This window comes from Scomber scombrus, chromosome 12 (genome assembly GCF_963691925.1).
Source record: "Scomber scombrus chromosome 12, fScoSco1.1, whole genome shotgun sequence".
In the NCBI taxonomy this organism is placed as follows: Eukaryota; Metazoa; Chordata; class Actinopteri; order Scombriformes; family Scombridae; genus Scomber; species Scomber scombrus.
The window spans coordinates 5643576-5666694 of record NC_084981.1 but is presented as its reverse complement, the minus strand read 5'-3'; the positions used below and the strand labels follow the sequence as shown (position 1 = coordinate 5666694).

The following is a 23119-nucleotide window of genomic DNA, read 5'->3' as shown; positions in this document are numbered from 1 at the left end:
ATGCCACACTGTCTTTTTTTATTTGACTAAGGGGGGCTGCCACAGTCAGGAATTTCTTTCTACATAATGGTTTGACAGCAATGTGGAAGTTTTGGTTTTGAGGCGTTCCAGGCCTCTGCATCCTGTCCAATATGAATGAAACAAACTCATTTTACTTGTTAACTTCCACTTCCTAAACTTTCCTTCATTCCCCCAGTGACAGACCTTGTTGCTCGGGCTTGTTTATTCAGCACGCTACAGCCTCTCTCTGGAGGAAACTATTCTACCAGCTCTTTCAAAATGAGGCCCAGATGAGCCTCCGTCAATGCCAGTCAACAGTCTGCCTCCTGACCCCACAAGGGACGGCCCTGTTTCTAAAATTACACCCTTCCAAACTGTCATTTCCTTTTGCAAAAGAGTTTCATTGGGACAAATTAGCACAGATAGTTAACATATGGGCCCCAAATGGGGGCTGTGGGAGGGGTGGAAAGTGAGGAATGGACATTGTGGTCATTAGACGTGTGTGTGTGTGTACGTGCACAGAAATACACGTATACATGTGTGTAGAGCTCAGGAATGCAAACTGTTGTCTGCGTTTGATACATGGGCTTTGGTTGTCTGTCTGGCTATAGGTCGGTGTGTGTGTGTGTGTGTGTGAGTGTGAGAGGGAGGCATGTGAACAGCAGGTGGAAAAGCAATTGTTGACAGTTGACTTGTTGGTCCAAACAGCCCCCTCTTTGTTTATCCCCAGTCATTTATTCACTCCGTCCAACTCCTTAATTTCTTATTTGTCTCTTTTACACACAACTGCAATGTGTGTAAATAATTTTAAGATGCAGAGTGTACACAAAACGTGTGCCTGTGTACATATTTCGCCCTCTTTTATGCCAGAGCTGAAAAAGCTAGGCTTCCTTTTCATCTCCGCATGCCGCTGCGGTGATGAATTGGTGTTTCACGTTGCACTGGAACCTCCTGCTGAATTTTCCACAGCGGAGCCAGGCCCGCTTCTTTGACTTCAACATCCATCTCTAATGTCATCCAAGACGCTATAAACAACCTGCAACATACACACACACCTTTTGTCCTCCTTTGCCTTTTGCCCCTCATGCTCCTCATGTCAGCGGGTGTGTGACTGTATGCCTGTAAGTACTGTATCCTCTGCATATGTTTTACCATTATATGTAGGGCATGATTAATAGATAATGTTTAAAATGATTGTAAATGTCAAAAAAATCTGGATCATTTAATAAAAGAACGTGACTATAAAATGTTTAAAACAAACATGCACACTCAGAAATAAAAAACAGTTTTAACCAGTTGTTCTTCCTGGTTTATATGTTGCCACCTCCTGCAGACTATTTCATATTTTATTTGTTATGAACTTGTGAAATATTATCTCATCTCAAATATTATCTCATCTCTTGATTGATCAACAAACAATTGTAGCACCTACTGTATTTTCCTCCATTTATTTTATTATTATTATTTTAACTATTTTTTCCACTATCGAGCCTCCATATCAATGTTTTACAATGTAGTCGAGATTTCTGTCATTCGTCTCATGATTAGATTGATTAGTAGCCTCGATGTTGAGTTCCAGCTTTTACCTTCTAGTTGAAGATTCAGGGTTCCCAAGAGCAGGCTGAATCATTACATTCATTCCACCCATCCATTATGTCCATTAGGCTTTTCAACACTAATATGTCATGTACACGTTGGACATGAGCACTGTGCAATATGTCGCCACTGTCAGCAACTGTGTATGTGTATTGAAGTATGTGCTGTTAAGATGCTTCATTTGTGTGGAACTTGCAGACGGACAGAGCCCAGAAAACATTTCTCTACGGAGGTTAAAAAGTGTATCTTACCCTATCTTATCTTATGTGTACATTTTCAAAATTGTGGTAATATTAAAATGACACTGAAGCTGAAAGTGACGCGCAATCTGTTTAAGATCATAGTATAGCTTGGATTCTTTGTGGCTTTAAATACATTAGTCAATGGTATTGAATAGTAATAAATAATAGTATAACAGATTTTTTTTCCGTTTAAATTGTGTTTTTGAAGAATTGACCTTGGACTATAGCTGTTATTTTCAAGTATTTAATAAATCTCCCCTTCTCACAGAGCTTCAGCCAGAGGCTTACTGAAGAGAATTGGACTAAGAGTCCATGTAACTTTTTTTCTTTCCAAGCATCAGCATCTTTTTTTCATTTGTTCCCAGAGAGGAGAGAGGGAATGAGGCTGCATGTGGCTGCCTGGAGAAAAAGTACTGCACCCAACATATTTTTTCAGGGTGCTCCACTTTTATGCACACTTCTAGTTGGAAATATCAGAACTTTTCAGAAAGGCATTGGTGTCGTCACCGCCGCTCCTTATTCAGGCAACCGATCGTATGTTAGATGGGGCGTCCTCCGGTTGGTGCTCAAGGTGAAATAACGTCAAACAAATAGATAGTAGCCTAAAAATAGCAAATAGATAACAAAAAGCAGTGAGGCGATGTTAGTCTATCATACAACAGCAGTTGGAATGATAATATGTTAAGATATTGTTGTCATGGAAACAAGAGCTACATCAAATAAGCACTTTTGTGCCTAAGAAAACACTATATGGACACACGTCTTTACTGCTTCCACCTCTGTCAGCCCTCCTCCTCTTCCTCTTTCTCCTCCTCTCATCACACCCAGGTTAGTGATGGTGGTGTTATGACATCGGAGTAGTTTTGACACCGGAGTAGGAAAGACTATCAGCTTGTAAACAAGGTTAATTTTAGCCTGCACTCAGGGTGACCGGCCACATTCTCCATCAACCAGCGCATACTGTACATGACAATGTTTGTGACGGGGGAGAAGAAACAACAGGGAGGGAGAGATATGTGTGGGCCGGGTTAGGTATTTGAAAGTGTTTGATTTGAGGTTTATCAGTGGGCTTCTGGTCTGGGGGCTGTGTGCTTGATCTGCAGTAAGGGGCGAAAGAAAGACAGATGTTACATCATTTTTGCATTAAAATAGCAGCCAACTGTCCAAAACAAATAAGCCACAGGTCAGCATTCTTAACCCGAAAAGGTTGTCCATAACATAATGCAGCTATGGTACAAAATAATAATTACTAATGATAATATTAGATACAAGGGCTTCCCCCGATCAAAGAATTTTCCTAGTTGACTGATAGTCGTTAGTTCAAGCCATTATTCAACTGGTTGTTGCATGTTTATGATATAAAGAGTTTTTTGGGGCATCAGAAAATGAGAAAGACCGTCATAAGTAACATTAACGCTGAGCTACATTACAGAGACATACAAAACCATAATAACAAGCCTTTTAAAATATCAATTTTACAAGTACACGCACGAAGTAAGTCGCCTGCTAACGTCAACGTATGTTTCGGAACAAACAGCAGGGTGAGTTACCTTTTTCAGTCCCGTGGGTCACTTTAGTCGGCCTGTCTCTCATTTTGGAAGGTTTCCTGGAGGTAAAGGCCGAAGCTGACAGACATTTGCAGAGCAATCTCTACTTCATGCTAGTAGCTGACTGAGTGATGAAGCTTGGCTGACCAATGACGTAACTTCATCGGTCGTCGCCATGTGTCAACAGTCGTTTATATTAAAAGCCCTCTAGTGTTTCATACACTGTCCAGCCATACAAGGTTTGGATCTAATTTTGGTAAGGTGGTTTTAACCTGACTGACCAATGAAAACCTGATCAACTAAGACTCTTCTTGGTTGGTCAACTATTAGGGAGGCAGCCTTAGATATTTTCCATAACAAGGTCAGAACTTTAAAATAAATGGACCTGAACAGTTAAAATAATAACCAATGACCTTTAATAATGTGAGACAGTATAACTTCCTCTCTAATTCAAACACACAATGCAAGACTAAAAGATTATCATAACAAAGCAGCTGCACATGTTTCCATGACACTAAGGTTGCTGCTCCGTATGTGTGTGTGTGTGTGTTCTGCAGATGTGGTCGTTCGGCGGTGTACCGGACCAGAGAGATGGCAGCTCGTGCCTTGGTTCCCTTCGTCTTGGTCACTCAGGTCCCATCCACTGTTCACTCCATACTACAGGAACTTCCTCCAGAGCCTGGACCCAAAATCCAACACAATCACATCCACGGGACTCTGCTGCAGGTCTGCTCCACACACACACACACACACACACACACACACACACACACACACACACACACACACACACACACACACACACATATACCAACATAAACCAACACTCTCATATATACTGTATATAACATTCAGTGGAGGCTTTAATCTGGAGTGCTGTAAATGACCACATGTGTTTGTTTAGTGACTGTAGCTCCAGCTTGGACTCAAACCCTGAACCATTTGCCGTTCTACAGTCCAGTAACTCACATGGCTGCCGTCAAAAGATCAGTTATAAATTGTGGCGAGCTTGTTTTAATATTGTTGGAGTAACCGCTGGTACATGTTGCGGCTAAAACTGTATTTTTTACTGGGACTGCTGCATATTAAAACTGAACTATGCAGCAGAGCAAACAGATCATATCGTTTACATTCTCCATATTTTTCCTCTATTGTTATAGTAAAAGTGTGCAAAGTAAAGTTGCATTTCTCTCTTTTTATTAAGACAGTGTTTGACTAAACTTTATTGGAATTGTCACTGGACATAACCAACAGTGGATTAGATGCTTACTTTCACTGTGAGCATGTACATTTAAAACAAACATAAAATGTGAAGGCTCTGATAGGCCTGTCACAATCATTATCGACTTATCGAACAATAACGTAATTATACATTAAAAATATAACGTAAAAATAAACGTTACGTAAAATTAAATAAATTATAAAACAAGAGCAAGTGTCTACAGCCATGTTAATAGCTCTGTGATGCTAACATTGACAGATGTTTAGCAGTTATCATATAAATGGTAAATGGACTGTACTTACATAGCGCTTTTCTAGTCTTTTGACCACTCGAAGCGCTTTTACACTACATGTCACATTCACCCATTCACACACACACATTCATACACCATTGGTGCAGCCATCGGGAGCAAGTATCTTGCCCAAGAACACATCAACATGTGGACTGGAGGAACCGGGAATTGAACTTCTGATTTTCCGATGGGTGTACGAACCGCTCTACCTCCTAAGCCACAGCCGCCTCAGCTTTACCTTAGTTCAGGGTGTTGGCATGCTAATATAAACTTTATTGGAGAAATGAAATATTTGTCCTGGAGTTACGTTATAGGAAAAGTTTAGGGGTCACCAAACTTATTACAGTTCATCCTGAGGGTAAAGTGTTGGAAAGGTCATGGCGATCCATCCAATAGTGGTCAAGACATGTCATTCAAAACCACTAGTGTCAACCTCATGCTGGTAACAGAGGGAAAGTTAGGGGATTACCAAATGTATGATTCAGTATGATTCATCCCATGGGGACTGTGAATGTCTGCTGAAGATTTCATGGGAATAATTGTTACGATATTTCAGCCATTCTAACCTTTATTAGATTAATACTGTGTAGTCATGTAAAAGCATATATGAACCTGGTACTAGATAGAAGTGCTACCTTGTGCAGCTCTGCTATAGGACCTGGCTCATGTGGTTAAGAAAGCTGCAGAAATGCTAAATACTAATATCTGCTTCTAAGATTTCTCAGGATCAACATGTGACTGAAATCTGCAGTGATTTTGGTTTGCAGAAAATGTGTCCACAAACAGTGAATAGGCCTGTCACAGTAATTATCAACTTATTGTACAATTATCAGCATCATCATGTCTATATATGGACTTATCGTATGATACACGGACACAACATTGATCATTTGTTGACCTCAGTATTGCCACACTTCACATAAGCGGCTAAGAGCCTATTCATGTCACATTGGCTAAACAAGTAGTCCTCCATTCCTCACTGTGCATGTCCTGAGTGGAGACTTCAAAAGTGAGTGGTGCCGCTTTTATGGAATTAAAGGTAAATAACTTGCATAACTGATTATTATGCTATTATATTATCATTATATCAATGGTATAAAGATCTTCAAATGACAATAATATCGTTATTGCGATTATTTCTGAGACAATATATCGTCCAACAAAAGTAGTTATTGTGACAGTTCTAGATTCTGACTCTGAAAGGAATCTTTGGCAAACAGTAAGTGGACAATTAGTGGAGAACATTTTGTCAAACTCTTTTGAGATGATCACAATGTCAGATTTGTCATCATGGCACCTAAAATTCATTATTACATCACATACAGTATGTGTCATAAATGATGACAGATGTCACTGCAGGGTTCAATGGGTTTATTCACTTGCTTGATCGAGCAATTGAGTTGCTAGATTTATTAGCCTGATGTACTATTTTACTTGCCCCAGGCAAATCCTACATGATGTACATCTGATCTTTCAGCAGATTCAGAATAAACATTATCAATGCAAACAAATCCAGACATGCTAGTATTTCCGTTTTAAGATGAGCTATTTATGAAGCTTATCTTTTAGATGCTTATCTAGTACTGAAATGACAATCAGTTAGTCAACCTACAAAATGTGTTGCTAATGTTTGTAAAGATCGATCAGGCTTTAAAGTTCAAAATATTAAGCAAGAATACCCCTCATTGCTTGGTTCCAGCTTCTCAAATATGACATATCATCATAAACAGAATATTGTTTACACTGTGGAGTCTTTTGGTTTTAGTTTAACTCTCTTGTGACATTGAAAGAAGTTTCTAATATTTTGTCCACTTTATTTATTTCTATGGCGTTGGTCGAAATATTAACATCAGTGTGTACCGGTCAGTCCTGACAGAGCTGAGCTGTCTTTCAGTCACTGTGAGTAAGTTTCACAACATTTAAAATAATTAGAAATATATACACATACATACTGTGTATACAGTTAAGACTTTGGTTTACAGTCATTTGAGTCAATCTGCTGTGTTTTCTTTTATAAGTGGGTCATTATTGAGCTGTTCTAAAGCTGTACATGTATGCAGTTCACATGCATGTTATCATATATTGTATCTAGCACTCACACACTCTACTATGATACTCATCAGTTTGTAGCAGTCTTGTATTTGTATTTATTTGTTAAGATTGATTTTGCTCCGTTTTTAGATGAGTTTATAATCCTGTAATTCAACCTTAAACACGACATGTTCACAACTGGACTTGAGAGGCCAAGACAAAATATAAAATGCAATTACTGTGCAGTTATGGTAACCACAAAGATTATAGATACGGTGCATCGAGCCTCAGCGTATATACACACAGTGTGTGTGTGTGTGTCTATGTGAGTCACACACACACACACACACACACACACACACACACACACACACACACACACACACAGTTTCCACACAGAGCCTGTCCAGACAAGGTGGTTATCGCTGAGTAAATACCAGTGTTTAGTTCTGTCATCACACTCTGACAAACACAACCAAACTGTCTGCCGGTAATATCAACACACACGGAGGGGAGAAAAAAAGAGGCAGAGAGGGAGTTTCCCTGAGCCTTTCTATTGAACGCCACTGATGGAGGTCAGCGAGGGAGGAACCGAGGAGAGAGGTCAAAAGAAAAAGAATGAAAAATGCAGCTTTTTTCCTCTCTTCAGGACTTCTGCCTTCTCCTTGATGGAGCACTTATGGTTTGATAGCGGTCTGGACTGCAGGGAGGTCCGCTGTGGGATGAAGGCAAGAATGGTGAGGGGGGAAGAGGAGAAGGGTGGGGAGGTGGGCCTCTTAAAGGCTTAGAGGAGATTTCAGGAGGAGAGTGGATTCGAGTTTGCTTTTCCTGTCATGGTCGCCATGTGTGGAGCTTCCCCAGATGTCTCCTGATCTGTTTCTGCGTTCGCCCGCTCCCATCCATCTCCATCTATTTCCTCTCTATGTTTCCCTGCTTCCTATGTCTCCTTTTTCTTTAAATATCTTCCATATCTCTTTTCCTCTTGCTTTCTCTGTCCTTCAGCTATAGTTTCTTTTCCTCACTCTATCTTTGTCCCTCTCTTCTTCCCCACACAAAAGGGTGAGATCACATGTTGTCCTCCTCCTGTGTAATTTAGAGTCTTATGTAATGGATGTTGTAACATAAGGTAGCTTCTTTGTCCTGTCATGTATCCTTCGTGTCTCATATTTATCCTCCGTCTTGTCTTGTGTAATGTGTGTGTGGCCGGAACCATTAGCTACTTTTTTCTCTTGTCACACAGACTCGTCTACACTTACAGTAGTTCAAGTGAACTCAACGATATGACTTACATTTACAAGATAACATTGTATAGGACTAAAAGCACAACACAGGATATATACATTACAAAACGTGATGCAATTTATGGTGAAATTCATACTTACAATGTTTCATATTACAGGACAAACTTTAGACAAGACTCCATCCTACGTTTTCACCGCTCCGTTACACCCAGGTAGATTCTCACATAACACACGTGCACACACAAGAGCACTGCTGACGCTCGGTTGTCATTGATGCTCAGACGCCAGGTGTCTGAGCTAAGGTGGGTCACCTACTGTTACAACAAGATGCTTCACAAAACTTAACTTAATTAGAATCAGAGCTTGGCATTGCTTACCGCCTTTTTGTTTTTGTTACTAAGTCTCCATACTGACTGACAGCATACCGCGCATACCTTATAGTCACAGAGTCCCCAGTTCCAGTCCAGCATCAAATTGTCCCACCCACACTTTCAATGCTTCCTACGCCGATGAATCAAAGGATTTTACAAGCAGAAATTCTGACTTGATGATGATGCTGGATGAAACATCAGAGAACCAAAGTGGTGGACAGACCGACATTTGCATCCCCGCTAGCATGACTCATAAAAACATGCATGTCACAAAAAAGAAGCTGGTTTGAACTGAAGTAACCACTTTGTTTACAATAACAGACAGACTCCTAAAATTACAAATTATAATTAAAAATGATGGAGGGACAAATGAATGCTTGCAACAACTGTGATTACACAGTGTGACTTCGTACCTCCTACCAGAATGAATTATTACATAATGGGAGTTCAACACATGAAAAGAGAAAGATAAAATACTAATGACCTGTTGAACAGTCCACTGCTCTGGACTGCTTGCTGTCTACCGTATATAAAAGTCTTAATGTCTCAATAAGAGCTAGTAACCAGATTACTTTACCCACCCCGATGAATTTGACCCTGTGGTTTAAGCCCACTTTGTATATCGTCTCTGCAGACTTTTCTTTCAACTATTTCTCTTCTCCTGCAGAAGAGAGATCACAAACTGCTGCCTGCAGCCCTTCCACTGATGTTTCATTTCCTTTTTCCATCCACTGAAAGCACATCAGCACATTTTACGTCACAGGCTGTCTTCTAATTTACACTGGATCTTTGGAGTGATTGAAATGATTCCTGTGTGTTTTAAGATGCTTTAACAAAGACAAAGGCCTTATTCAGGCCGTCAAAGGACAGGGCTGTCTACAGAAACAGGAAAGAACAGCTGGAGTTTATCCCCATTCTGTATTAGTATTTGAAATTTTCCAGTGTCCTCAGTTTTACTTCAAATAGAAACACTCTTGATTCTTGGATAATAAGGATAATGATCATATTGGTTTATGTTGTCACCATCTGTTTTAATTATTTCATTCACTTTAGCCACTAACGTAATGCTTCGTTCCATTTACCTTGAAAGTTGGAAGTCAGAACTCAATGTCTTAATAACAGCTAGTAACCAGACAACTTTACCCACCCCAATGAATTTGACCCCGTGGTTTAAACCCACTTTGTATATCGTCTCTGCGGACTTCTCTTTCAACTATTTCTCTTCTCCTGCAGAAGAGAGATCAGATCACAAACTGCTTCCACTGACGTTTCATTTCCTTTTTTCTTCCACTGAAAGCGCCTCTGCACGTTTTACGTCACAGGCTGTCTGCTAATTTGCAAGGGAATCTTATGCACACTATTCTTTGATTAGCTCTCTCTCATCTTTTGTAATAATCATCCGTGTAACATTTAGCTTTGTAAGTATGTGCAACACACCCTTTTATCCTACATTTGTCCCATTCATACTAACAGCCTATTGATGCTGATTTGCACTTTGGTGATCTACGTGTGTTTATCTACAGGTCTTGCAGTAGCAAGTCGTGAAATTTTCAAAAAAACAAACAAACAAGCAGCATTATGTAAAAATGAAAACGTTAATGTAACTTTTAATTTTCTTCTAAATGCTGTACAACTGTGAGGAGTGAAGCATCTCGCCCCCGACCGAATAACTGGAATGTGCTTCTTTATTCTTATAGTGTTGGTAAAATGTCAAACTTCTAGTGTAGCACAAAACTCATCTTCCACTTGACGACATCTTTAAGAGTTTCAATAAAAAAAACTGTTAAGATTCTGGAAATACACCATTTACAGCCCATAAAAGAAAATATGTGAATTGTGCGAAAGGTAAGGTTACAACTTCTTTCATGATTTTGTTGATGCTACTTGGCAGCGTGTGTCATGACTTCTTTGATACAATGGCTCCTTTTTATTCTGGACATCAAACGGCATCACTACAACAGTGTAACACATGGACCCAAAAAACATTTGATTCAACAGGGCTTCCAAACTACTGACAAAGATAGTGTGGTGTATATCTGTGAGGACGGTCTGTAACCAGGCTATACATAGCAGTTGTGTAGGTAGGTGGTTGGGTGGGGGTTCATTATGGAGATGATGGAGGCAGATATGTTAATGCGTGTTTAGTTGTGAGAAGGGGCCTGGACTGTCATAGCAGAAGTTGTAGAGTTTCATGCAGGTGAAGCGGTCTAAACATAGTAAAACAGAGATAGACGTCTGCAGCGTACGTGTGGAGGGAAGCATCTCACACAGTCACTGATAGAGGAGATAGTGGCCATGCATGCTGTGGAGTGTGTGTGTGTGTGTGTGTGTAAAATGATCTGCACTCATGTACTATGGGGAGATACGAGGTTTAAAATAAAATGAGCAACCAGAGTATAAGAACTACTGTACACACCCAAACGTATTTGTGTTTGTGTGCTCATGTTTATTCCAAGACGATGAGGACATTGTGTTCAGCCGTTGGAAACGCTTTAATGTATGTTAATATGCTCGAATGCGTGTGTGGGTGTATGTCTTAACAGGTAGCAGATGTTTTTGCTCGAGGGAGAAATTACTTCCTCTGTTATTGTCAAAGAACAACTGTTAGTGAGCCAAGTGTGGAGCTGGGAACCATCACAGCTACTGAGACAGGCAGTACCACCCTGCTGACTTTCTCAAACACTGTTAAGAAGTCTAATAGCAGCTGACATGAAAATGGTTCTGTCCAACCCCAATTTATTCATTTTAATGTTGCAGTTCTTCTAAGTCACTGCAGACAGGACCTTGAGTTTCATACTGTATTAAACAGAATGGAAGGAGTACGTGTAGTCCTTATTTCTTTAATTATGTTTGAAGCTTTTTCTAAGTGCTCCACTGAGTAGAAATCCTTTTAGTGCTCAACCGACTTAGCCTTGCACTCTATTACATTGTTGGACTCACAATGAACTTCTTTATTTTAAAAAATCAAAATCAAAATCAATGCAGCAGAACCCAACATATTATCTTTCTTGTTCCGTGCATTCTTCTTCCTCTTTAGGACCTCGTGCTTAAATTACCCACAGTGCAACTTGACCTACAGTTTGGTCAAAGATTCGGGTCTGTAATGGTGCATTCCATTCGAATATCGAAAGTTAAAATTTCCAAGTTCCCAATCAGAAATTTCAACTCGGATTTCCGACTCGGAAGGTCGGAAGAACCTCATTAGCCCCGACCTCAAAATCCAAGACGGTAGCCACATGCATCAACAGTGATAAAGTTGTAGTAATATACTGTTTATTAGCAGTTTTGACTTATTTGTGTCTCATTAAATCAGTCATACACACAGCACTGTTCAACTTCTATCTGTGAACATGTTACTACGCCGTTTGTATGTGTAAAATACAGCAAAATGCGTTTTTATCAACTGATTTTGCTATCAGTAGCTAACCTGACTAGAACTGGTTTTCGGACTTCAAACTGGAACACTCAAACTCGGGTGTGACATCATTCCCAGCTCTGACTTCCAACTTTCAAGGTAAATGGAACGAAGCATTACGTTAGTGGCTAAGGTGAATGAAATAATTAAAACAGATGGTGACAACATAAACCAATATGATCATTATATTATCCAAGAATCAAGAGTGTTTCTATTTGAAGTAAAACTGAGGACACTGGAAAATTTCAAATACTAATATAGAATAGGGATAAACTCCAGCTGTTCTTTCCTGTTTCTGTAGACAGCCCTGTCCTTTGACGGCCTGAATAAGGCCTTTGTCTTTGTTAAAGCATCTTAAAACACACAGGAATCATTTCAATCACTCCAAAGTGCCCCAAACCTTTGATGATATAACCTGAACCGAGCTTAACAAGCCCGTCGGACAGACCGGCACTAACCCAACCCGACGCTGGACTGTGCTCTCGACACGCGCCAGCAGCAGCCCTGGCCCACAATGCCTGGTATGGGCCAGAAGTATTAAAGCTGCGGCCTGTGGTGGTTTGAGGAGAGCCAACTCGACGGATGTAATCCTTTGTGTATTTCCACAACAGAGTCTAAATGAGACTGAGGAGAAAGAGGCTTGTGAACCAGGAGCATCAGCGTCTTTTTCTGTGGAAGCAGTGCTGGTTTTTTCCCAAATTCTTCCATCTCTCTTCCAATAATTTTCTCTCAGTTTGCTGTGACAAGGAACTTTGAGTAGTGGTCTGCCTGGGCTTTCTGAGAAAACCCTCAGGCCTGAATCAGTGAAGGAGCCTGTGGGTATGAAAAACCATCTGTGCAGCTTATAACACAAGAAGTATCTTTTCCAACTTGATTATCAGGTGTTTGATACCTGTATCACACTTTAGTCTTAGCATTTAAAGAGGAACTACTTGACTTAATCCCTTGAATCTATTTATAAGTATTGGTTACTATTACTGCTACACTCAAGTTATGTCACTTGAGGTAATATTGGTTGGGCCTGAAGACTACAAATTTAGAAATGAAAAAAAAATCTGGCTGTGTAAAGTTACAAGGAAACAAGGTTGATGACATAAGTACCACACTCAAGTCATGTGATGACAACTGAGCATACTCTAAGCACTGATGAAGACCAAGAAATGTTGAAAGCCCCAGACAGAGCTAGTAAGTGGACACTTGAATGAAGTCTTTGAACATTTTGTCACTCTAAGGGCAAGAATAAAAGAGAAGAATCTGCAACTCCCCATATTAATAACTGAAGAAATATTTATTGTTAGCGTCGATGCAGTTCTGACAATAAAGCAAAATCAAATCTTTTTTTGTACCGGTTTTAAGTCTGCTAAAAGAATAGATAAACGTCAGCTTCTTCAGCTTCCACTGTGCAGCATCTTTAATTTGTTTTCTTTAGATAATTCTATTCTAGTCATTGATGTGTGCACCGTTCTTAAAGACGATGTGTCCAGATGATGTTGGAGTGTGGCTACAAGTAGGAGGACATAATGGAAGAAACAAACAGCTCCCTGGGGGCTACGTTGTTCTAACACTGACAAAGATAAACTCTTAGTTTACCAGTTCTTGCATGCCTTCACAGACATACACACACCGCTAAACTGCTTGGTTGTCACGCCTATACGCATATGCATATGTGAGGGAGTATGACTTGGTGTCTAGAGGGTGCATGTATGTTTTTTTTTGTGCAAAAAAATCCAGCTATGTGGAGGAAGAGAGTGTGTTTATTTCTTTTTAAATTTAGCCGGTCTTTATGGGGATTTCTTTCTGCCTAATTGGGCGCGTCCACACTTTGCCTAACCTCTATCTGGTTTTATGTGAAAGCCGATTTATATGTTTCTTTGTGCGTGTGTTTTACTAGACTGAGCCATGGATTGGCATGCAATTATTTGCACTTGTACTTGTTGTGTGTGTGTGTGTGCATGTGCCTGTGTGTGTGCAAGCTCGCTACAGCGTGTGGTCAGTCTGTGGTTGCGGCAGTGGGAGGGACGGCAGGGCAGGCTGATAACAGAGTCTGAAGGGACCTCACATCCACCACCACTATTTTTACCGGGCCAAAAAGAGGAGTCAGGCTTGTTGCAACACACACTCATACACAGAAATACACATACATACAAGCAGTTAAACGTCTCACAAGAAAACAAGGCATACAAATAGGTTTTGATATTTTTCATATTTAGCACTGCCTCACCAAGTTTTTTGCTTCTTACAAGTTGCAACCCAAAGCTTAGGTGGTGGGTTCATTGTGCTAATATAGTCATAAAGTAAAGAGAATGTTAGGGATTTAAAGCTGCACTAATCAATATATTATGTCAACAGTAGATAAAATAAAGACCAATCAACAGGCAATTTATCACCCAACTCTACAATCTTTCACCTCTACGGAGCATTTTAGTATCTTTTAGCTCATTGTTTGTCAGACATACAAAGTTAGCAGCTACCTTGGGAACATGGTTGAGCATTTAGCAACAAGCGATTATTTTTGTGTTTCTCTAAGAGACTAAAACAGAGGTACATGTTGAGAATGAGTAATGCACAGCATATTGGTCAGGTGGCCACTAACTACTAAAAATGAATGCTAATGTAGATGTGTACATAGGCAATTTTTCGCTAACCTGAGTTATGTTTACAGCTCGCTCTGCTGCCCCCAAGTGGCCAAACAGAATCCCATTTTTAAGATAAAATGTCACTTCTAAAAGTCGGTCAGTTTCAGTCCGTTCACTAATATTTATGTTTGTATAAAATTCAGAAGCCTTTTTAAATTTAAATTATCTTATTGAAGCTGATATTAAATCTACATTTTCTGTAACATATACTGTATAGGAAAGTCTAGAGGATATACTGTAATTTAATTTCTTACACAAGAAGTAGTTGTAGCAGGACAGTCTTATGCATAGTACTTTATGGTGATAACAGTCATAATAAATACAAAAAAGCCTCATTCTGACACAGGGGTTAATCAGTCAAAATATTAAAAAAAAAGTTGAAATTTGGTCAACAAAATGTCAGCCAGAACTAAATGTCTGTGCTGCTGTCTTATCGTCTCCCATTCATTTGAGTTTGATACAATCCCAGCATGTCCTCCCACATGGGGTGTAGTTCTTGCACTCTGTCTTCGGGAGGAGGAACAGGGAGGCAGCATTTTCTATAAATATTCCGGTTTTCTCCATGCTGGGCTGGATTGAGCCGGTTGAGCCTCCCATGAAGGGACTTCCCAACTCGGTGGATGAGGTGTAGCTGGAGACTGTAGCGAGAGGGAATGAAGACACAGGGTTTCCTCTGACACTGGAACCAGCGCTGGCACCAGTGTTGCTGCTGAACCAACCTTTTAATCAGCAGGCCCTGTGCTTCCGAATGAGTCGACTGACTTCATGACTAGATGTAATGGCTCTCCCAGCATTCAACACAGAGCATACCAACATGCATGGAGAATCACATACTTTGGTTTGTGAGTTTCGCCAGCCTGCAAGCAAAAAACCTGAAGACTTGTCAAGATTATCTTTGGTGGTGGTCCTACAGCTTGCACCTTAGACATGATTAATGTTAATCACACATAGACCAAATTAACCCTTTTTACCTTTTATTATCAGCACTATGTCCAAGGCAGAAGTTGACCTTTGACCTTTTTTGTAACTTTTCAATTTTTCGTCAAATCAAACCTAAAATGATCTTCGCTGCTTATGATGTTTCTTGTTACATACAAACAATGTTGGGTTTATGGTAAAATGACCCTGCCCTTGACATAACATTGTCTTGTAGAAGCCAGATCATGGTATATTGTTTTGTCGGCTTGGTCAAACTTGTGTGCAGTCCAATAAAACTGGCTCACACTCTGCATCAAACAGGCCATGATATTACAGGTCTAATGTAGTGAATCAGGATTATTGATCAAGGTGATATTAGACTGTAGGGGGTCTATAAGAGTGATGCTCTAAATGACTAGTTAGGTAACTTTGTATGTAAAAAAAAAAAAACTAGGTGTTGGGACACTTTTAAATAATGAACGACTCTAGTCCATTCTTAATCAAAAGATGAATCCAAAAAAAAATGTTAAACAATAAAAATTGTCATTTAGCAAGTTAAACTTCTTCATAGGTGAGCCTTGACCTGCAAAACTGTCAGAATTGGTCGGAGCTCACACCAGAAATGAAAACAAGTTCTTGGATTTGTCAGTCACATGGGATTTATGGATGTGATTCAAAAGCTTAGATAATATTTGCAGAGCCTGTTTCAAGATTACCAATCCCTCAGAACCCGTTTTTCAGTACTGGAACCACTTGGAATGGTTCAATATTTGGTTTTGGGAACCCGCTCCAACACTGGCTCCTTGTAGGTGGAAAAGCCCATAGAGAGTGACAGCAAGAGGAAGAAGGACCCAGGGGTGTGGAAGTTGTTTGTGTGAGCCAGTGGGTGTTGCTTGGGCGTGGAGACTGCAGGAGAAGAGAAGGGGCAGGCCAGGACTCAGTGGCCAGGCTTGGTGCTACGTGGTCGGCCTGGTTTTTCCCCATGTTGCCTTCCCTGCACAGCGTAATGAATGGCTTCCTACTGGTCTGTGGCCATGGCCCCGGCTTAAAGAGTATACTTACCAAGGCCCAGAATACACACCCCAGCCAGCCAGCCAGCCAGCCAGCCTGTGTCCTGGCCTTTGAACACTCCCAACCACCAGTCCACCTGCTACAGACTGGCTCAGTCACACACTGTCACATCAGCTACAATGCAAGGAATGAAACGTCATCATTTCATGTGTCAATTTATTCACTGTTTCTGTGACCATTGGACTTGGCGTTACAGCAGACATTTGTTTCCTCACTTATCCTCTTGACACACAAATTTACCCTGCTGAGGCCAGAGGTCAAATTACAGGAATAATGATTCCCTAGAGCTAGTAGTATGTTTCAAGGAAGGACACTTCCTTCTTTTAAGAGCTAATTTAGGTGTATTGCCTAACAGTGGGTGACATTGCTGTGTACTGTTAACAGACTCATGTCATGACCGTTAGACTCAACAATCTGGTTGCAAACATGATTATGTTGTGTCTGGTGTGGAGAGAGTCATCTAGATTTAGCAGTTAAGAGTTGCTCAGACTGAAATCTTACATTGACTGTTTAAACGAGAGTTTAACACAAGGAGGCCACAACACTTTTATTAGTGTGTTCTTAGGTAACGGCATGGCTCTATGATTATGTATAGACATTCATGGTCCCCAAGTCAAAATCTTCACATAGCCTTTAAAATGTTTTCCCATACTGTATTTTGGTACAGACATTAATGATCCCTGGACAAAGTACCCTATGGTTGACAGTTGTGATTCACAGTGGAATGTCTTTGACAACTTTTACATGAATTACCTTTACACATTTGGTGCAGACATTCGTGAACTTTGTGAACTGTAGGAATCCTCTGACTTTGAGTCTAGCTTTATCATCAGGTCAAAATTTCAGTGTTGTCAGTGCTGTGGTTTCTAACAAATGGACTGTACTTATGTCCAGTACCAGTAACAGTATCTAACAACCTCACAAAGCAGTTAGCATGGCTGTAGACTCTTTTTAGTGGATGAGAAAATAAGCAACATTTTGTCATTTTACTGCCCCATGTATCAACGTGTGTATAAATGTAATCAATTATGGTCTTTATAAGTATATGAAGTTGAGTGTATGTTTTATTTGTGTGTATACAGGTGCTGTTTCTACTGCGCTCCTACCAGACTGACTCACACAGACCCCTGCCAGCAGGAAATGGCATCGGCAAAGCCCTCCGTCAGCGCATGTGGCTCGCCTCTCGGTAATCTTAGACACACACGCGCACACACACACACACGCACACACGCACAGATAAGCATCCCTCCTGCTCTTCCAGCTCCCTCACCAGAAGAATAGCTCCTTGTCTCCCCGTTCATCCCCTCCCTGGCCGTGTCCGCTTCATGTCCTGCCCAGGCTTCCATTTCAAAGAGACCGCCTGCTGTTCCATCCGCAGACTTCCCCCATCCCCCCTTCTACCTCTGGCCCCTCTCACCCAAGATCGAGCCCTCAAGATGGGTCACAGATTACCCCCCCCTCCCCTACTCACCCACCCGTCCACCCTCCTGCCTGGCTGAGGTCAGTTCTGGGTCTCCAGTCTCACTCATGCAGGCCTACAGCAGATAACACCGGGTCGCTGGGTTAGCAACATTAGCCCCGCTAGCTCCGCTTGGTTACACTGATGAGCCTTTATTAAGATGACAAGGTGGATTCTTGCTCACCAGAGCGCGCCCACCGTCCATCCGTTTGATCATGCGGCACCGCAGCGCCAGGCACCCAGATCTAAGGACACGACAGGTCAGGGGATATCTGTTTTTGGGAAAAGAAACCTCCTCTCTCTTCCAGAACACCACTAATTTGAAGCGGCCACCTTCCAAAAACGATGGAATGCATTGTTCGTCTGGTCTGAGTCAGTGCTGGGTTTTGGCCTCACACCGTTTCGATGTTGTGTCATTTCGGACTTTTCCCGGCCGTCCCAGAGGGTGACAACGCTGTAGCGGTGACTGCAGACACTCAACTCAGCTCAACTATACTGCAACGTATTGTTTGGATCACGATCAAACGAGTCAACTTCTCACAGCCTATACTATACTATTACCTTACATTCAAACACACACAAACACACTCAGCCCACTTCACAGGACTCACCCCTGCCCAAATCTGTTCTCACTTAAGCCACACACACACACTGTCCCCCAGCCCCTCTTCTCCTGTCACGTGTGTGTATGTGTGTATGTGAAAAGTGTGCAAAGGGTTTGTGTGGGTGTGTGTGTTATTAATATCTGAGTGATGAAAACGTGACGTCAAGCTCGCACACTGTGTCCCTTGTTCTCGCACACACACACTTGTGGGCTCTCACAGCAGTGCGGTCACAGCAGTGATTGAAGGCACACATAAACCAAACATACACACACACTTCGCATCGCCCACACACGCTGCCTCACTTTAACACCAACCTATACACGCACCTTATTCATGTCAACATTCACAAATATTATAAGTAATAATTTTACATTCTAACTTGTTAAAGCAAAGGAGCGGTAGGCTACATAGTAAATTGATTATTATGTAGTTATGAATACAGAGGGAATAAACACAACCAGTTTCTCTGTTCTAATCTTTACTTGTTTGTGTTTTATACTCGAAGTATATTACTGAAATTCATGATCGTAACGCTGGGGGCATCTCATGTGATGGTCCCAACATTTCTTGGCTTCAAGGATCCACCGCAAACGAAAACACACACACAAACACAAATCCATTCAGCATGTTTTTGAGTGAGCTGGTGACCCAGTAATAACAGTAACTTTTTGTTTGGTTAGTCTACATTGAAATGACATCTGTTGTCTCGACCGCGGTCACATGCACCAGCTGTGGAATAGCGCTCAAAAGACGAGTAGTTTATCGATTAGTCGATCAATATAACATTAACAGTCATCTATCAAGAAAAAATACCAAACATTTTGTTGTTTTGTTGAGTTTTATCTATTTTATTCCATCGCAAACTGAAAGGTATGGGGTTTTGGACTGTTGGTTGACCAAAATAGACCAATTTGAAGACATTACATTGAACTTAGAGACATTATGATGGGCATTTTCACTGTTTTCTGACATTTTAGAAACTATACTTATTAATCAATCCTTAATCAGTGACTTGCAAAAGAAATGGATGCTTAAAATTATCAGTTGCAGCCCAGGAATCCGAGAAAGTCTGAATACTTCCTGAGCAGGGCCACATTTTCCAGCAGCATCACACATAACGATGCGTAATCGGCCCTTTTGCCACAGAAGACATTTAAACATGTTACGGGAAGAAAAGCACAGGTGTAACTCGTAAAGTAAACAATGGCTGTGTTCCATTTAGCTGCTTCGGTTTCAGTACTGCTATTGTGCAATCTGGTTCTCTGTCAGACTGTTATGGCTTAGTGGGACACAAGCCATCGTTAGTGTTATTAAGTTAGTAGTTTCCATCTTTCTCCTTATTTGTGTGGGTTTCCTCCCACCCTCAAAAGACATACGTTAGAGTTAATATTCCTGTCAGTGTATATGGTTAGGGTTAGGGTCAAATACAGAGGATCATCAGAGGATTTTCCCCCTTAACAATGAAAAGTTATGTCAAACATGCAGCAGAAGCAGAAGACACAATACATAAAACTCCTCTGTGGTTGAAAACTCTGGAAAAGGCTCCTTAGTGGGCCTTGACTTAGTGTCAATAATGAAGTTTCATCCTAGAAGCCTTTATTTTTCATCCTAAACACAGTAATCATTGATAATCGGTGTAAATAATAATCCCCATCAGGAGGTCACTGCAGTGATAAACTGATCAGGACCTGGAGAAATGACGTCAGCCTTTCAGATCAAACTTTCAACTGCAGCAGATACAAAGATCCTCACAACTGAAGAAACCATTGAAGTATAAATGTGCTAATGACCTAATTCATTATTTTGCAGTCAGACATTGGTTTTTTAAGAAAATCAACTGTCTCTGATCTTGAGGGAAAATCAGATAACCAGAGTCTGGAGGCTGCAGTTTTATCACTTCAGCTTGATAAGTGGTGAAGGAACATTTAACAGGCTTCCTTAACAAAAGGGGGCCTTCATTATAAGAGGTTCTTAAGCACGAATTTGGTGTATTTTTTACCAACAAATTCAAATCCGACAATAATAAAGTTGTGCTAGATTTTCTTCCATTATACATGATCAAAAGTTGAAACATATCATCCAGGTTACATTAGTTAACTATAGTTAAAAAACTAGAAATAAAGCTAATTACCTTTTTTGTACATTTTGACTTCATCTCATTTCAGACAGAATAGCTGTGTGGTGACCAGAGGAGCCTTTCTGGATGTCTTGGTCTGCCTGTGTGGGCCGAAGATCAGTCTCCTGGAAGGTGAGTGCAGCTGATGAAAAAAATGTTCATATTTACTGATAGTGATACCAGTAAATATACACACAGTTACCATTTGAATAAATACAGTCTAATCCAATCCAGGTGTGGCACTAAAGATGTAAAAAGTTTGTATTCTTTGAAATATACTAGATTAAATGTGATATTGCTGAGTTTCTATTGATACAGTAAAAAGGGCCACAAAGATAGTAGGCCAGCTTTAGCCTGTGGTATATTTGGTATATAATAAAAAATCTGTCTTTTGACTATGAAAAGATGTTGACTTTGTAGTTTAGCGAGAAATTAAACGGCTACAACGATCACACAAAGATTTATTCAGGACAAGTTGTCATGGCGTCAAAATGGCCAAAATAAACATCTCGAACAATGTTCTGCAATATAATCAATTTCTCATATTTTTTGCCAAAAATTGCCAAATACGCTTCCTTTCTCATGAAGGTGCTTACATAGATTTTTTTGTTTTTTCCACATAATACAATGCCTGTCTCTTGCTTTGCCTTTGATCAGGACCATCACTGATTGGCTTCCAGGCATGTCACTCAAACAGCTACAGCATTTACTATAGAAACAAATCACTTCAGTCCATGACCACAGTGAAAGTGTCTTTGCGGTAAAGAGAGTTTATTGACAAATCACCACTGACATAGTATATTCCATACTGTATATTGAATATGAAGTAAATTAGGTAGATATGAATTTAGTGAGTCCCCTAATAATACGACTTCATAATAAATAAAATAAGTATGTAATAATGAGTGGAAAATATTTCAATCAGTTTTAAAAGCATTTGCTGTCACTCATGTTGTAGACTTCATCTTGCTTTAGACATCTTTTGCTGATGTCAGCCAGTTGCCGGGGAGTTCATCAGTCTGGTGAGCAGCAACTGTGTTCCCTCCATTTGCTGCGAATTTGACTTTGAATGCTTGTACGTCTGAACAGACGAGGCCGCAACGTTTGCCGGCGAGGCTGTCCCCCGCGCTCTCTATTTAGACCGACTGTTGACAGAAGTCAGCCTCATGTCTCGGATAGTTCAGAGAAGCCCCCTGGTGTGTGTTAGTGTGTGTGTCTGTGTGTCTGTGTGTGTGTGTGTGTGTGTGTGTGTGTGTGTGTGTGTGTGTGTGTGTGTGGCTGTGCGCACATGTGCACGGCCCGGTCTCCGCGGTGGAGGAATGTGAAACCAAAGGCGAGCGTTCTCTGACAGATGGTGGGATTGTGCCTATGACCCAGTTTATGGAGGGAGCGCTGTACGGAGAGGGAAAATAAAAGAGAGAGAGAGGAGGGGGAGGCACTTATGTTTTCAGTCGGCCATGTGCTGAACACATGTTCGCATTTGACAGTGGAAATACCGAGGATTTCTCAAAACAAGCCTGTAGATTCAGGGCCCGGCCTGGCCCGACGCGGCTTGGCCCCCTTACATAACAAAATAAGCACGCTCCCTCTAGCTTACACACCTCTAATGCCTCTCTATTATTATCATAAGTCTGTCTTTGCCTGTGGGGGTGTTTGAGTCCTCTGCTGGTCTGTCTTTTTTTATTTCTCCTTTCCCTCTATCTCTCATTTCCAATCCCTCAACCTTTTTTTCCTGTGGTGTAATTGCATTTTTAGACAAATCAGATGTTGAGTTAAAAAGCCATGAAAGCAGCAGGGTCTTTAAGAGTGTCCGACACTAGGAATAAAGGAACAATTCCCCTTTTTTCTTTCTTTCCTTCCTTTTTAAGTAGGAACATTGCATTTACCAGCCAATCCCTCTCAGCTCTGAACACAGGTCTTTGTGTGCTCACACACACACACACACACACACACACACACACATTTCTACTACCCCAGCCCTTTGATCCATGCGGACTCATAAAAAAAAGCCTCACTTCTACCTCCACCAGTCTTCTGTTTCTCCACTCTAATGCCATTGCCAGTAAAATGAGAAGCAAAGTTTTGGAGCGAGACGGAAACAGGAAAGTAGACAAAGAGACTGAGACAAATGGAGAGATGGACAAAAACGAGTTTATTTCTCATATTTCCATTAGTGCGGTAGCAGATGATGATATTAAAATGTGATGTTATAACAGTCGCTGTTTCTTGCAGGGAATTAGGAATTAGCCAGAATTGATTTCCTGATAAATTAATAAGTTAATAGAATATTTTATTCTCTTTACAGTTGTACTTTTTAGTGTTGTAAAGATAGCATTTCTATGACTTATTTATCGATA

The 23119-nt window shown here is 40.8% G+C and overlaps 1 protein-coding gene across 2 annotated transcripts in view; it reads left to right on the top strand.

Annotated features, from left to right (window-relative positions):
* thada (THADA armadillo repeat containing) overlaps positions 1-23119 on the top strand; it is a 96810-nt gene that overhangs the window by 42826 nt on the left and 30865 nt on the right. For both annotated transcript variants that reach the window (XM_062430614.1, XM_062430615.1), the window contains exons 29-31: positions 3943-4111; positions 17665-17768; positions 20812-20894. In XM_062430614.1, coding sequence (XP_062286598.1) covers positions 3943-4111; positions 17665-17768; positions 20812-20894 — 356 coding nt within the window. The remainder of the gene's footprint in view (positions 1-3942; positions 4112-17664; positions 17769-20811; positions 20895-23119) is intronic.